At 38.1% G+C, this 17,311-nt stretch overlaps 1 protein-coding gene across 3 annotated transcripts in view; it reads right to left on the bottom strand.

The window, feature by feature from the left end:
* Positions 1-17,311, bottom strand: part of LOC104841032 (FAS-associated factor 1) — a 46,976-nt gene that overhangs the window by 10,498 nt on the left and 19,167 nt on the right. For 2 of the 3 annotated variants that reach the window (XR_775316.1, XM_010582403.1), the window contains exons 4-6: positions 9,675-9,755; positions 9,190-9,267; positions 5,085-5,300 (exon numbers count right to left, since the gene is read on the bottom strand). Coding sequence is in view for 2 of the 3 variants with exons in the window: in XM_010582403.1 (XP_010580705.1) it covers positions 5,085-5,300; positions 9,190-9,267; positions 9,675-9,755 (375 nt within the window). In the remaining variant the exon portion in view is untranslated. Of the gene's footprint in view, positions 1-2,122; positions 2,208-5,084; positions 5,301-9,189; positions 9,268-9,674; positions 9,756-17,311 lie in introns of those variants that run through there. The other variant, XM_010582405.1, reaches the window with a different exon arrangement.

The following is a 17,311-nucleotide window of genomic DNA, read 5'->3' as shown; positions in this document are numbered from 1 at the left end:
TTTGCTTAGGCAACTTCTCAGTGTCTTAACTAAACTAAACATAACTGCTTGAATAAATAGAGTAACAACATATCCTGAAAAGACAAGACAGACAAGGGCAGATAGTATTGACTTAAGGACAGTTCTAAATGACAAGAGGAGGCACGTCTACCTTTGTAGGTGGCTGTGGCCTTGTGTAAACTAGATCAGAGCTGATAAACACATGCCACCATCAGATCTCTATTGACCTGAAAAATTTTAAATTATGTGAATTAAAACAGGTTAGTACTATTTTGTGCAGTAGGAAATATAAATATCGGTAATTGAAATGACTGGAAAAATTACATCGATCACATGTTAAATTTTCCCTGAACTTACAAAAACATTGTCAGATTTTTGAACGTATCAGAAAATTATTTCATTCACCTGAAATCATCCTTTGCCATAAGACAATATTCAAGCTACTTTCCTGATTTCTGTGAAGTTACTAAAAGTGCTGTTAGGAATAACCATGACACTGCATGAATCCCTTCTCACATCCCTTTCTTCCCTCCTTCTATCAAGATGATGATTAGGGGAAAGAATGTTAAAAGCCAGAGATGGTCCTGAACATATAACTATTTCATGAACTACTTAAAGACTTTAAACACCACCTAATGAGTTTAAAAGTAGGTTATTTGAAGGAAGTTGTTTGCACTGGGTGAAATGCAGAATAGTCCTTACAAAGAATGGCTTCTAGAACTGATACACAAAATTGCCAAACCACCTGGCATAGCAATATAGGGGTCATGCTCTAACATCACCTTTTGGAGAACATCAGAGGATAGTTACCTGCTCACGTGACTATGTGTACCGAGTACTGCAGCTAAACTTACTGTCCTGTGGCGTTATTTTCACCACTGTGGGCATCAAAGAGGATTACTCCTGCCAGAGCAGAGGAATGGATGATCACATTTAGGTTTGGAGGAATATCTTACTCTATACTCCCATATAATATTAAGAATTGGCTGGCCCTAAATGTACTGAAATCCTGATCATACCTAATTTAAACTAACATGCAATTTGAGTTAAATTTATTTTCTGCCCTTTCAAGGGAGACAGATTTTTTGTTTCTGTTTATTTAAACTGCTGTTGAAATTGGTTAATTAAAAGGATTTAAAAAATCTTAATACTCTAAACAGAGCAAACTGGTTCTGAATTATTAAGCAACATTTTAGATGCATTTAAATAACCTTAAGTGACTTAACTGCCACCTGATCCTAAGCTGTGGCTCAGGAAAATAAAATGTGAAATACTGTAGAAGTCTTGGCTTACCAGGGCTTCCAGATACAGTAAATAAAGAGCTTAACTCTCTAATACCATGTCTGCAAAAGGCATACTCTCAAATACATAACTAATGCTCCACCTTAAGGAGAAATGAGCAGAAGAAATTGTAGGTTGCAATTTTGATTTTTCAGAAGAAATTAATAAATTCAGTCTTTCAAAAGAGAAAGCATGCCAGGACCTCCCTTTCTGAGAGATACCATAAAGCATTCACTGACGTATCATTAATCCTAGTAGGGTGGCTGAAGCCCAGTTTGGGTTAATGTGTTCTGCATGTTCCTCCTATAGTTTCAGCTAGAGCTGGTACACTTCAGCTTCTTGCCTGAAGCGTGGTGAAATGTCCACTCCATAAAATGTTAAAGAGTTTTAGGAAGACTTCTGCAGATCTCCACCACAGAAGGAAGTGAGGAACTGATCTTCCAGGAAGTCTCCAGGGTACTGGGAAAAGGTGGATCTTGCAGCTGGCAGATCCAGAGGACTCTCGAAATTGGCGTATGGGAAGGCTTTTAAGAGAAAGGGACTTAGCAGAAATGCTTAAAAGAGGGTTGACTGAGCACGCTAATATGCTTAGGGTAAGCTCTTTTTGTTATAGTTAATTGCGTTTTGAAGATTAGAGCGATTCTTGGAAAAAAGGGAACTATAATTCTAAAATCAGCATATACATTTAAATAGCGCACACATTTGCTTCCATAAAGCCTTTGCAGACGCATTTAGGAATAACGCAAAGAACTTATAATACAGCTTTTCACTCCAAAAGATGCGCTTGCCAAATGTTTTCAAAGTTGGAGGTAGGAGTTACCTGCTGACCCAGGTTCACCCGTGTGATACGCACTTGTCGGTACAGTATGCAGTGCTGCCTTGGTTAAGGTTCCGAGATAGGAGGTGGTTAATATCTAATTTCAGTGCTAGTAGAAAGAACAACACAGTTGGTGACAAAGACCCAATAACAAGTGACTGCATGTGCTTAACTGCTTTGGAATGTCACTGCTGCTTTAAAATCTACAAGTAGTGTCTGGAAAAGGTTAATCTGTGTATTTACTCATGTGTAGAAGTTTGTATTTACAGTAGGGTTATGATACCAACTTTAAGTTAGCTAAGGATATCTGTGTAAGCAACTGGAACATAGAACTAAGAACTAATGAATTTTTATTTACCAAAGAAGTAAAAATACCTCAACAACACTGTATCAGGACTGATAGCTTTGAAAAGTGGGTAAAAATGCTCTAACAAGTTTACCACAAGAAAATGCTGATTTGATTGAAGATAACCCCCTTGTTTCGATAAAACAGAAACATTTTGGGGAGTGCATATGTTATTGTAATACAGATTAGGATAGAAGAAAAAATATTAACTTGAGAGGACATGTTTTCATCTTATTGCAGCAAAAACTCCAGCAAAGTAATTGATACTTTCAAACATATTTTTTCAAAAATGTTATGTATAGTTTAAATACAAACATGCATTTTAACTGCTATTGTTTTCTGGAGCACAAGCATTCCAAGTGCTCTGTTCTTATTGCACAGATTTCAATGGAAGTTTGTGATACGTATCATATAGCAGAAGGGTCTTGGCAACTTACAGTGTATCTTTAAGAGACTACATACCATGAAGCCTAAGGCAATGAATAATACTTTTACTGTACTTCGAAGGCATTCATCAATGACTTTTTTTTTGTTTGGTTGGTTTTTTTTAAAATCTGTCTATGGAGTGCACACTTCCAACTTTCCAAACCTGGAGAACTTGCAGATGTCATTTATAGTTCTCAGTGGTTAGCAAACCCCTGGGGATTATATTTTGTCTGTTGTAGCTCTGATGGTCACAATGGCAACCGGATTCATACACGGCCACTGAGTCAATCGGCATGAATCATTTATGTGACTTCTCATACATGGCATTATTAGGTTGGAATCATAGAAAAAAGATGACAGGGTCTTTGCTTCCCACATGACAGACTAACAGCTCCATATCCTGCCATTAAATTCTCCTTTCTTGGCCTCAGTGTTTTCTCCCTGACAGTTTCACAAATGTGTTGAAAATACCAGCCTGTTCTAATTTAGTGGTCTTTTTTCTTTTCTACTCCTTTTAAAATTTTTTCTTATGTGAGTCATCTGATCAATTTTTGAGTTTGTTACAGAGGACTAAAATTAATAATGATGATAATGTGGTTATGTACAGAAACAGCCAGTCTAAAGTACAAAACAAATGTAAAAAGTTAGAGTAATATACTTGTAGGTTTTTTTACATTAAATATGTACTGAGACATAAATATGCTACAGACAGGGAGGTATGACTTGCAAAATATTTAAAATACACAAAACCATTGTTTAGACTGTAAAAGATTGGTTTTCTTCTGTCAAGTAAACTGAACAATCAGTAATTCTGGAAACATAGGTGACTCTTCTAGCCTTTGGTTCCACTGGAAATGATATTACATGCTTAAGGAGTAAAGTTAATTAGTGATTAATGAGATTCCTTAAATACTGCTTTTCAGTCTGACTGATTAGGATTCTCAATATAAGACAAGGTAGAAGAGAAGCTGTAAGCACCACCACAATCCTGTTCACAGAGTTATGCCCAAAATAGTCAGAAATCGCATCCACTCTCAAGGTTGTATGCTTGCGAAGGACATTATTTTCTTCCCCTTTGGAGTATTTATGCCACTTTAAATAACTTACAAGTAAGATGACAAAGCACGAGGTACCTGTTACAAAACAGTACTGCAAACATACCAATCAGAGCCTTATTCCTAGTGAACTTCCTCCAGGGGCAGTGATGAGAAACAAAATGGAAAAGCAACCCAAGTTACTGAGCTCCTTTGATGAAAAATGGCTTAACCAGTCACCTGAAGGTGCCCCCAGCAAACAAAACCCCAACTGATCCAGAGCTGCCCCCACTCGTTTGCAGTACTGAGGCAGCACGGCCAAAAAGCTGCTGAACTTCACCCACTATTGCTTGGCTCTGTACTGTCATCTCTGTAGTGCCTGTTCCCTTCGCCTTTTATGCCGGGCCCCAGGTAATTGCTGCACAGTTGGACCCACTGACATTTATTTACCTTTCCTGTAACAATGGCTAAATAAGAAATGAAAGTTAATTTGTAATAGAGCAGAAAACATATAGGTATATTTTCAAAGAAACTTAGTAACCAGCACATAAATATCTGTTGATAAATCAACAGAATTTAATTTGCTTTTGTAAGCAGTAAGCAGTATTGATTTTGAAAATCGGTCACAGCAGGTACATCATTAGAATTTCAAGGTAGGAGATATAAATGATTAGTTACTGGTATTATGTAACAGGTGGATGAATAATTTATTAGAATGTACTGATTAGCTTATAACTGTATACTATCTGACACTGAGCCTTCCTTGCTCATAACATAAAAATGCATCAAAATGGAAAAACCAGAAAAATCAGAAGTACCAGCCCGTAACAGACCTAAACAGTGTACTAATAGCGATGCGGCTTCCTTCAAAACAGGACGTGAGCAATGCTGGCTCAGCATATTAATGCAGTTTTCATTGAATATGGTCCACAACTTGTTTTTTTTCAGAAGCGGAGGATTTTTTACAATGTCACTGGAAACAGATTTCACAACGCAGTTTTGTATGTGACATACGATAGCATTGGTAGGTTAGCACCTGTCTTGCTTACAACCACAGAGCTTGGCAGCACTCTAACACATTCAGGCATATCTTTTACCTTCTATGTTATAACATACTGGTCATCTAACATACAGGAGTGAGAAGTGGTGGTATTTATCCTGGAAAGGTACATTTACTCACATCTCTCCGCGGAAAGGTGCCCAGCAGCTTGTACTCCTCCCAAGGATATCCCTTGGAAGCTACAAAATCAAAGACAACCTGCAGCTTGCTGCTGGCCAGGAAACGTCGCTCAAAAAATTCTCCGCTGGGCGTCCGAATACGCAGTTTACTGACGGACTCGGTGCTCTCCTCTTTTGGTTCAGGAGGCAAAGATTGCTCAAGAGAGAGCCTGATAGCCTGAGGAAGGAAAAATAACCATTTAGGTTGCAATGCTAGCAACAGAAGAGAAGGACAGAAAGCTTTTCTTTTTATTTCTTCTAGAACTTCAAGATGTGCCACAGTGCTCCAGAGCCATAGGTGTGCTTTATATCTCAATGACAAAATCATTTTTATTCATTCCTTAATAACAGCCCACCAGACAACTAATTAAAATAAATCCTTCTTTATAACACATATTATTAGGTCTACAGTTAATGCACGATGGGGATAAGCAATTTAATCATTTGGCAGAAAGCCTTGGAAAAAATTTGAATGAGAGACTAATTGTCAAGTGACCAATTGCTTCCTTAAAGGGTATAAATTAAAAGGCAGTAAAAGTATTTATTTAAATGCACTTATCAAATTGCCTTCCTCTTGCACAGTGTAATTGACCATTTGCAGCAAAGACAAGACCCTTAGTGGCAGTTCAGAGTAAAAAGAAATATACACAGGAGATTTACTATAAATAAACTAAAACACTGTTAAAAGACATAATTAAAAATACCATGAAGGTACATTAGATACATAGAGTACATATAAAAGTAGGAATGGTCAAAGAAGAAAACTGTGAGAACAGAAAAGGGAGCTTTAAGATTTAAAGCGAGCAATTATTATTATTTCCAGGAAGATGATTCCAAGCACAGGTGTGCACATTTTCTGCAACAACTTGCATGAAATCAGCCCCCAAATTGCAATGACATTACACGTCTGAAAATGTGTATGACTGTCTTCCTGCTAACATCGTGTATACTGCTGATGTCAAGATTTTAAGGGCCCGAGCCAAGTCTGTGTTCTCTGTCCTCTGCCTCTGGGAGCTACTATAACATTCATACTTTGATCAGAAGTATTTTTTAAAAAATTGATGCCTTATATTAGATTGCTGAACCAGGTGGGCTTGATTTTTGAGGGTGCTGAGCGCTGTGGGTACTCATGGACCAGCGTTGGCATCTGTTAAAAATTAGAACATACTTAGAAAGCAGCCGTGTTATAGTATCACCTCACTTCAGGCAGCAGTTAATGAGAATGTCAATGAATAGAAGAAGTAGCATGACCACACTGCCTCCCCCAAAATACGTCTATAAGACAATTTTCCAAACTGAGGAGGCAGTCAGGCACTGGATTTACCCAGATTTTCAAGTAACTTTCAAGATACACAGTTGCTATTTGTGCCTTTGAAACCCTCCCCAAGGTCAACAGAAACTGATGGAGGATGATTACATTAAAGAGAAAGAACTGGGCAGAAGCAAGATTATGAAGGCTTTTAAATAGTCTACTTCTTACACACGAGCCTCTGAGTAAATTATATCTCAGTATAAATATTTATACATAGAACTTGAGTTCATTTTTGCTCATCTACTATGAGATTATATTTTAAATAGATTCTATTTTAATTTTCTCTCTCTCCATTCTCAACCACCTGCTTACTATCTTTCTGTTTTGACATTTCCCCACACAGTATAACAACAGATGCTACATTATTTACTGAACCCAATCAATTATATTATAGAAAAATAAACAACAGTAGCTCATTAGAGCTCTTTTCTTTGTGCAAAGAGTGCGTCGCTCCCCAAAGTAACTAGGCTCCAAGGCTTCAACATAAAATGGCAATTTACAATGGATATTCTGTACCAGCAAACCAAGTCAGAAAACAATGATGTGATGGATCACACTAATAACTCTTGGACCTGAACAAGCAATTTCAGTTTGTTGATAAAAAGATGTTCAGTATGTGAATAGCTCAATAGTCAGATTTTAAATATACGAACTGAACATAAAGCCACTTCTGTAAGTAAACACTGTTGCAGAACAATTCAGTATAAGTAATCTGTATACTTGAAAATGGGGAGCGTTAGTAAACATTATTGTTAAAATCCCTTTTGTTCTACTAAGCAAACAGATCCTATTATTTTCATTACTGCACTCTACATTGGAACAGGGAAGCCCAGGCATATTTTGATAACATGGACCAGTCTTGTAGCCCTTGCGTAAGAAAACGATTTCCAAAAGGCCAAGGTATCAGAAAAGGTTCAGGAGCAGATAAAATAAAGCAGAATTAATTATTGTTTCTATGCATGCAAAATTACTTAAAAAAAAGAAAGAACGCCATACTTCTTTCTTGAATCTGAGCGTGAGCTGATTGCTCAACAGTCTGTTATTGCTACAGTACTGATTTATGTTCAACTGCTATTAGCCTCCCAGAACTGCCATCTTACAATTATTCTTGACACAATTCTCTCAGTCCAGTTTTGTGCATTGCTCCTTCAGTTGTGTTTTAGCTTCCATTTTTGGCTTATGTTAACAACAGGAGCTAAGTAAGTCATCAGGTACTGTAGGATAAGAAAGAAGAAGTGGACTGCATCTTTCGCAAACCATTGAATACTACTGTTTGGGCTGAATTTAGTATTTGCAACACAGTACTGTTTAAAAGGTTCTTGAATGCTTAAATGGTTCACATTTTTTAATGCGATTATCTTGGTCAAAAAAATACATATGCAAATGCATTGCTCATATGGTTTGTTTATTGGATTCATCTCAGGGAATAATAAATGTGTTCATAGCCAACTTTTCTGCAGTTGTATAATGCAATTTTTTCATACATCAGCGAAGTACACAAGACTGAAACGTCAAGTATACATTTAAGTGACGTGTAGAGGGGGAATAAGCAAGGCTGTGATTTATCAGGATTCCATGAGTTCGAAGGACTTTAGCTAAGTGGAGAATTAAATGAGAATATAATTCCAAATTTCAAATCTCCATAATCCATGACAGTCAAAGCACAGAAGTTATATTAAGTCCACCAAAAATATTGGAACTTTGATATTTCATATAAATGAATAAATATTTCTAATATTTATATTTTATTTATATTTGATATAATATTGGAAACATACTCAGGAAATATATATATTTGATAGGGATACTGATAGAGCTTTGTATTCATTAGCAACCTGCTCACAGAATCTTATATGCCTAGAATTCAAAGGATGACCCCCAATCGACTGTGACGTCAGCCTTTTTACCATATTTTGTATTTGCCAGGAGATGAAAAAGAGGAAGTCACTAATATAAGTAAATTCGTCTACATGATGCTTTATGTAAATACCTACACAGACACACAGCTAGGACAGCAGCTAGCCTAGATCCTGAAATAGGCTGCCGAATTGACAGGTACCAGGGCCCTCATGATCTACAAAATTGACAGAATCTACAAAATAACAGAGTTTGAGGAACAGTACACTTTGCAGCACATGGTTTCTATTTTCTAGAGATGCAAAATGTTCATTTAAACACAATTTTCATTCTCGGGAAGGTTCTGTAGAAGACACTTTAGAAATTAAAAAATGTACCATAAATCCATTTTTCTACATTTTGGATTTTTTTTTTCCTTAAAAATTTTTTTAAAAGTGTTTTGTCTCCCAAATTAAATTTGGCCACTTGTTTGATCAGAATCATAGCTAGGCTTTGTGCTACTTCCTGGAAGAAATGAAAGGGCTCCATGGTATTATATTTTTAAAAGGAGTGCCTGCAGAAACAAGATTAGAGGTTCCCAAAGATTCCACCATTTATGGAGCTCATTTCATGGATCTCCTGTTAGCAGGCCTATCTAATATCTGGCTGTAATTTGGACCCAGATGATGTAATTGTGACCCAGATGATAGAACAGAAAAGCTATTAAACAGTGGATGAAAATGATTTAGCTGCACTATGTTTTATATATATGGTAAGAAATTAATTTAAAAAAAAAAAAAAGGATGTTCACATTAAAAGTATACTTTGAATTACAGTTGGAATGTGTGTTGAATGAAAGTTGCAATGTCCATAAACTTCATGAATCCAAAAAGTTGTCAGAAAAGGTAAAACATCCCACCTCACGTTCTTCCTCCTGTTCTTTCCGAATTTGTTCCAAGCGAAACTGCTCTGCCATTTCTCTCTCTTGTGCTTCCCTCTAATAAACACAAACAGCAATCACACATTTATCACCTTGCTTTCCACAGCTGTGTTTAATGATGTGCATTAGCTCTATAAAAGCAAAGAAACTTCCCAACTTTTCTGTAGAAATCAATAAAAGAAATAGGATCTTTATTAAGTGGTCTTTTCCTGTCATTCCTTTCCCAACTTCTGTTATTAAGTGGGGCCAGGACTGCTTTAGCAAAAAGATGTAGTCAAGTCTACTCCTAGTGACTGTGTCTAGTGCCACTTTATAACCACTGAGGGCAACAACGGCTCCTACAGCAACCACCTTGTCTTAAGAGCAGAACTGAAGGCGGGCCGTCCTCTGCACCACAGATATTTCACCAACTGTGGAGAGATTCCCGTCCCGACATTCGTGCCATCGCTTCGCCCTGCACATACCTTCGCTCTGTCAGCCTCCAGTGATATGCGGTACGCTTCGTCCTGCTCTCTTTTCACATTTTCTCTGGCTTCACGTTCATCCTAAAGAAAAGAAAAAAGAAAAGAAAAGAAAAGAAAAAATATCAGCAAACAGTGGACCAATAGGATATATATCTTTACGTTCACCAGCGCTCTTTAACCCCAGTGACTTCAAAATATTGGATTGCCTTACTCATCTAACCACTGCTAGGAGAAATGAGTTCAGAAATGCCTCAAGGGCGACCTTGCCTTTAAAAATTACGACTTACCTAAAGCTACGTTTCAATTGCCATGTAATGGATGGGCACATCCAAGTCCTGGCCTGAAGGCTGGACCTGGCACCAAGGCTCTTTGCCCTGCCATCTTTATCGCAGCCTCCTCCCGCCCCAGCCACGTGGGGAGTGGGTCACTGGAGGGGTACGTGTGGGTAGGCCTGGGGAGGATTTCACTCCTGCAGCCGACCGTTTGGACGGTCTTGTAATAGGGAAGGACAGACTGTGGTTTAGAGGATGAGGCTGGACGTTAACTTGCTCTCCGCTCAGACTGACAGCGGGTGACACCTTGTCCTGCGAGGGAAGGCCCGCTCCCAGGTCCTTCCTTGGTAAAAAAGCCCTCAGCAGGATCCATCCAGGGCCATGACTATTAAACATCATCCAGAGGCCTCAGTTCACAGTGTTGAATATTATACAAAGATGGGAAAGTAGCAAGTCCTGCTCTCAAGCGTCTCAAATGGACGGATGCAGGCAGACAAGAAACATGAGGTTAGCATGCCAACTTCAAGCCAGCACACCTAGCAAAGTATCTTATTAATGATCACAGCACAAAGAAATAAAGGTTTACTAAAAATACACAAATGACAAAGCGAGGCATCATCCACACGGTGGAGGATCAAGAAGTGGATATCCCTGAAAGCTGGAATAACTGCACTGGGGTGATGTCTGATAAAGCAAAGTGTACAATCAATAGCTTCATACTCTGCCTCTGGAGCCAGAGACAGCGTCTGCTCCCCTGTGCTTACTCCTCTTACATCTTATAATCCTCCCAGAGCCCTGCAGAGGCTGCACTGGTCCCTACAAAAATCAATAAGATTTAGCTGTGAGACTGCTGGTGGGCTCAGCATGGCCACCTGTAGTTACCAGTAACACAGCACTTGCACTGGGGTAATCTGTCCCCTGTGTTTCATAGAAATTAAAGTCTGCTACCTACTGCTTCTTGAAGAATTATGTTCATTTCCCCATTCATCTGCAAGGTTTATTCCACATAAAGGAATCATTTTGCAAAGTGATCAATTTTCTCCCCAAAACTTCACTGTTTGGCAAAAACTCAATTCTAAATGGAAGGAGCACACGTTAACTGCTATTATCGTGTCATGCAAACGTGCCAAGACAGTCCTCAAACAAAACTCTAACATATTAGTGGTTAAAATGCTCTACAGTAGCATGCGACCACAAGAGGAAAGGAAAAATTGCAGGAAAAAGTATACAACCTCCAGTTGGAAAGTAACAAGATCTTTTTAGAGGAAACTCTTCTTCCTTATAGAAACAGGACCCGAGATTATTCTACAATCAGTGTGTCCTAAATTTCATTCACAGAAGATAGAGAAACCATCACTTTGTCCAGCAGAGCTAAGACATGAATAGAAGTAATTCTTGCAAAATGTAAAAAGGACAATAACCAGCAAATAACCCATTCTCCTTCCTGGCTTCCCTGGACCTTGATAAGCTTTATGTGCTATGCTCATGGAATATCTTCAAAAATTAACTCAAACCTGATAGCCGAAACTACCCTACATTAATATACCATTTCTGAGAAGAGGGGGTGTTGAAATAATTAAACAGCTCCAATTTTTATGTTATCTGAAAATGAGGAAAGGTTCTTGAATACACAGGGGTTTTCCCAACTCTTCTCATACATGGAATGGAACTGTAAAGGAAAAAGTTTTGTACTATCTACACTAAGACTTTCCATAAGCATACCATAAATTTATCTTAGAATGGTGAGAACCAAAACTGTCTTCCCAAATTAGCTTACTAAAGGAAGATGACTTCAGGTAATCTGCGAGAGGACAAGCATTTAAAAAATATTAAGAATTATTTCACAGAGAACCTATTTAACTTTCAAGTTTTGCAACTTCATCTGTCACACCTAACTTCACACACTAACTGCATTTCAAAGGTCACACAAGTCCAGTAATGCCCAAAAGAAAACTGAAAGATCAGATGCAACTATTGCAACTACAGGCTCTTCCCTGCATCAAAGATTGTTAGCAATTAATATATAGTTACTTTAGTTTACAAAAAAAACCCGCAAACACCAAAACAAAACCTACACAACAAAAAAACCCCACCCCACAAACCAAAAAAGCCACAAAAAATCCCAACTCAAACCAAAACCAACCCTCAAAAAGTAAAAATTAAAAATTAATAAAAATTGTTAAAACTCACTTAAAAATATATACTAATCAGAGTTATAAGAAATTGAGTACTGGCTTTTATTTTACATTTTACAAACTGTGTAGAAAACTCCAGGAAGTTATTAGAAGTTACTTGTGATGAGCACAGGATTCATTCACCTTCAGAGCGCTTCACTGAAGAATTTTTGAAATAGGTTTAAATTATATAATCTGAATGATAACTGCAAAAAATACTGATGCTATAGATTCTACAACTTGAATCTAAATATGAATTCCAGGCATTTAAAAAAAATAAATTATTTCCTCCCTATTCATTGCAGTTATCATCATCCTAAAAGTGGATTATGAAAAAGATGTCAGGAATGTGAAGAATTACTACGCATGACTGCCTGGTCCTCATAGAAATATGTGAGCCACATCTAAAAGTAAATGAGCGTGCCACTGAGCTTTACACCACATTGAAACAATACTGTTCTTACTGAAACAGACCTTAAAAACAAATCTGGAATCCAGATTTCTTTAGGTAAGAAGCAGATGTAATCCTATGAAATGTCTCTTTGTATCTACTTCTGTGTTTTGTTAATACTGCTCACACTCAAGAGGAACCACCTCCTCTACAGAGGTTATGGCAAAATTGTAATATTCTCTGGTTCAGAGTTACACCTTAGACAAATTTTAAACATTAGATAAAGCAGTTCTCCTTTTTGTAATGCAGTTTGTTATTTTAGTCATCTCTTCCTCTAGAGAAACCATGCAAAATATGAGGATGACTCAAGTCCACCAGAAAGCAACAAAAGAAAATTCATAATGGTGACAGCAAAAGCGGAAGAAAATATTTTGCAGAGAATCTTTCACTGCACTAGCAAAGAACACATGAAGAAAAATAGAATAGTCATACCACTAATAATTAATTAAAAAAATGTTGTCTTATCCATCAAGAAAACTTGAGGTAGCTGACAACTTTCCTGTTAAACCCTACATAAATTGCAGCATCGACTGAACATCGATAAATGCATCTCCACAATACTTTTGCAATGAAGGCAAAATTGCCATCTTCCTTTTTCAAGAAACCAAGGTTTGAACAGACAACAGTTTATCCCAGGTCACTTAAAAAGTCTTCATCAGAAATGAGGGTTACACGGCATTTGTGAATTCCACAGCAGCGACTGAAGGCTGGTGTGAATGTAAACTATCCCCATCCCAGGGGTTTTGGGCATGAGACGAGGAGACAACTCTCCTTTGCTCCTTAAAGGGAAAAAGTCACAGATCTCTGCTTTCCCATTTTGGCAATGCAACAATAGGAGGGACATTCATTCAGTGGAAAGTTGATACTTCAAAAAAAAAAATTGTATTTATCCACAGAATATATTCTTCAGCTGTGAATTTTCTTTGCTATCATGCAAATATTACAGATGCAAAGTCATAACAAAAATAATAAACACGTATATTCACGAGAGAGTTACAATGGACCAGATAAAATGTTCTCCTGAGTAACATCCAGAGCTACAAGACTAAGAAAAACTTACAGATAAGGTTAAGAAGAAATTTAGGATAACTCTCTCCAATAATTATTCCCCAAGCCATTTCTTGAAGTTACCCCTGAAGCACCTAACAGCAAGCATTTTCTGATGCAGGATGATGGAAAAGAGGGATTCCTGATCACATTTAGGACAGCAACGCCCCCTTTTCCTGCAGATTCTACAGGGAAAAAAATACACAATACATTTGGCTTTTTGGATGGGATATTTTGCTGGGAAAGTCAGCATTGGCCCTTCTGGCCTTTTTAAATTTATTGTTGTTGTTTCTGAAGGTAGGATTTAATGATTTAAACCCAGGAATCAGCTTTACACCTGATTTGTTTCAGGGAGTTGTATTACTTTATTCCCCATTGTCCTTTGGGTTAAGTTTTACTGTGAGGTAAAACCAGACGAGACAGAACTTTAGAAGATAACCATGAGCAGAAGACATTTCTCAGAGCATCAGTGAGTAAATGGCTGTTACAAGAAAGAAAAGAAAAAAAAAAAAAAAAAAAGAGTGTATTTACAAATGCTGAACGCTTATCTGAAAGACAGTTCATTTCACTGAACCACTCCTGAAATTAAAATCTGCAAGTGCTTAAGGCTATTCATGGGACCGTCAAAGAGAAACACCCCTTTGTCCAAACAAACCAGTGCAAGAAAGGCATTAATTTGACTCACTAAGATGACAGACTTGCACATTGTATAACTTAAACATACATGATGGGGAATATATGGAGGGAAAAAGCGCACATGTATGAGGCATATGAGAATGATGAAGATGAGGCAAATGAACATTTCTGGGGTGGCAAAACCACGGGTGGGGAGGCAGGACGGGGCAGAGCAATGGGGCAGAACAACACAGAACCACCCCGGGATCCTGCCTGTCTATATCGAAGGCTGAAAGCCCAGTTCCAGATACTGATTTGGGGGAATTATCTCAAGTGACAAGAAAAAAACCAAACCTGAAATCTTCAAGAAGCAGTCCTGCAGTGACTTTCCACGGGAAACGAGCCAGCCAGTCCTGCTACATCATCTACCCACCTGGGCTGTACAGCAGGGAAAGCTGCTCTTTATTAAGAGAAACTAAGCGAATATTCAGTGACAGGAGCCATCAACATGTATAGCTGAAAAGCCACCTGAACTAAAGATATTTTCATTTTATCTTTTTTATTTCCTCTGTCATTACCTTGCATTTTGTCAACGTTCAAAATGGGCCGTAAACTCTCAAAGGTGGCACTCGTATCTGCTGGTGTATCAGCGCAGTGAAGTGCACAATGGGAAACTGATCGTTTGGGGTGCTATCATATTACAAATACAAAATTGGAAAATTTAATCAAATAAATTTTGATTACTGTAGTTTAATTAGTTATAACTAGTAATAATTAGTAAATGTGCTAATTGGATTTTTTGAGGGGTTAAATCACAATCTTTGTTAGATGGCTGTCATCACCATAATGCTTTTGTGCTTTGGAATTTAATGAATTTCATGTATTTATTCTCATAACCTCCTGTTGTGCAAATACTATATACCATGATACACATGACAGTGTTAGATGGAACACAGATTATCAAAGGTATTCAGATGCCTAATTTCTACTGATTTTAATGTGAGCTTCAGTGCCTAAACAGAAATTACAGGGGTCTCCTGCACAGCTGATGGAAGCACTTGGGCCATCCTTTAACTGGAGAGCACAACTGCAGGTGAGGAGTGGAGAAAAGCAACCAGTCTGAAGGAGGAAAAGACAAACAGACCACAGATTAGGAGAAAATGCACTAGGACCGATCCTCTTTAGCTTCCTTTGTGGCTGTGAGATATACCTTTGGAAGAAGAAAGAGAAAAGGTGTTGGAAGCTAAAACTGTTAAATTCTCACATTAAAAAAAGAAGGAAATCCCTTACATTTGACTGCAGCGAGGCAAAAGAGGAGGAAGACACGGTGATAGCAGACTTCTTACTGCAAAGTTATGAAAATAACACTTGGCCAGTAAAGCCCCATCTAACACAAGAGAGTGCTGGGATGGACACACAAGGATACTTTCACAAAGAGCTGTGGCAGGGAAAAGAAGGTGAATTTATGTTGCTGCTTTGGAGTTTTTGTTTTCTTTTACTTTTTTTTTTTTTAAATCCCCATCCAGATATTGGTCAGGAAGGACCTACATTTTCCTCACACTGCAGCAGTATCTAGGAAGAACAGATGTCACCTAAGATCAGAAAGCAAAGATGGTGACTCTGCAGGTCTTCATTTTTCTACAGCTTCTCTTCAGTCAGAGTCTGTTTACAACAGTTTTTCCAGTTTAAAAGTTCTTAAGTATCTCTCTCTTACCCTAAAGAAAACAGTGTCAGCAGACACAGTTTAAAGTGAATTGAAGGTTTTAATTGGTATCTGTAAAAATAAGAAGGTTTTAGAAGCAACTGTGGGTATTACAATTCCACCTTGAAGTCTAATCCGAGAGCAGGAGTGCTAGTGTTGCGTAACGACAAAAATAAACACGGTGAGAGACCTACTGTTACTTAAATGTGGACAAGTTGGACCAGCTGTGTAACAGTCAATGCTTCTACAGTAATAAATGTTGACAGCAAAAATAAAAAGAATGCATTACTGAGGCATCATCAAATGAGCCCTGTCATTACATGGAAACTCCACCCTGTATAAGCTTGTCAAAAAGTGTTACTGTAATCCTTTGAGAAGCCTCCTCCTCAGGCAATAGAGAAAAAATATTCAGGATCGGCCCAGAACAGGTGTGTTGTGCTGTAATACCAGGATTTAATCACGTATCTCTTCACATTAATCTCACAAAGGAACTAACTCGGATCTATTTGAGCCCATCATACCGCAATGAGATGATTATTTAACTATCCAATTAAAGTGAGCAAGCTAACAGGATGTTTAAAAACGGACATTCCAGGGCATACAATATTTTACAATTATTATTTGTTTTCCTAAGTCCAGTACCAGGCACTGACACTTAAGAGGAACTGATACTACATGCTCTTTTCAAAGTCACTCCCCGAAAAAATCTCAGTTCACACCTTGATCAACAGTGGCAGAGGCCGGTTGTCCGTGCTCTGAGATAGCCTCTTTCAACTTACAGAAGAAACTCCTTAATAGCATTTATTTCCTCTTTGCAAAAAATCCCCAACCCCGCTGCCTGAACAGCAGTTGAGGTACCAACATTTGTAGTGCAGGCCAGAGGAGCAAACATGGTTGGAAAAGGAAAATATGTCCACTAGATATATGAAATCAGTAGTGTAGCCTCCAAGTAATTCTGCATACACATCAGTACACGGCTGATCGTATTTTATTATTTGTGGCTTGTTACTGCGGCAATTTAAGTAGCAAACTTATAAAAACAGACAGCATGACAGCTAGACCACATATCTACAATGGCACATCAACAGTGCAGGCCAAAAGAGGCAGGAGGTTTCCAAAATGTCATCTAGTCAACACAGCCGACAGGCAGCAAGCGGCAGGTCCAGTGGTTCACGATTGACCCAGAGGCCTTGAAGGGGCAGGGAAAAGAATGGGATGGCAGATTGAGCCTTCCTTTCAGAAAGCCTGGGAGAGAAAATGGGTGCCTAAATTACGCACCGCTGTACCTCAAGACAGGTACATTGGATTACTATGAATACACACATGTATCTCAATGTTTTTAAGGTATTTCTTTGGAAATTATGTAAGAAAAAGCT

This window comes from Haliaeetus leucocephalus, unplaced genomic scaffold (genome assembly GCF_000737465.1).
Source record: "Haliaeetus leucocephalus isolate CR32 unplaced genomic scaffold, Haliaeetus_leucocephalus-4.0 Scaffold848, whole genome shotgun sequence".
Classification (NCBI taxonomy): Eukaryota; Metazoa; Chordata; class Aves; order Accipitriformes; family Accipitridae; genus Haliaeetus; species Haliaeetus leucocephalus.
The sequence above is the reverse complement of the archived record's forward strand: the minus strand, read 5'-3'. Positions and strand labels throughout refer to the sequence as shown.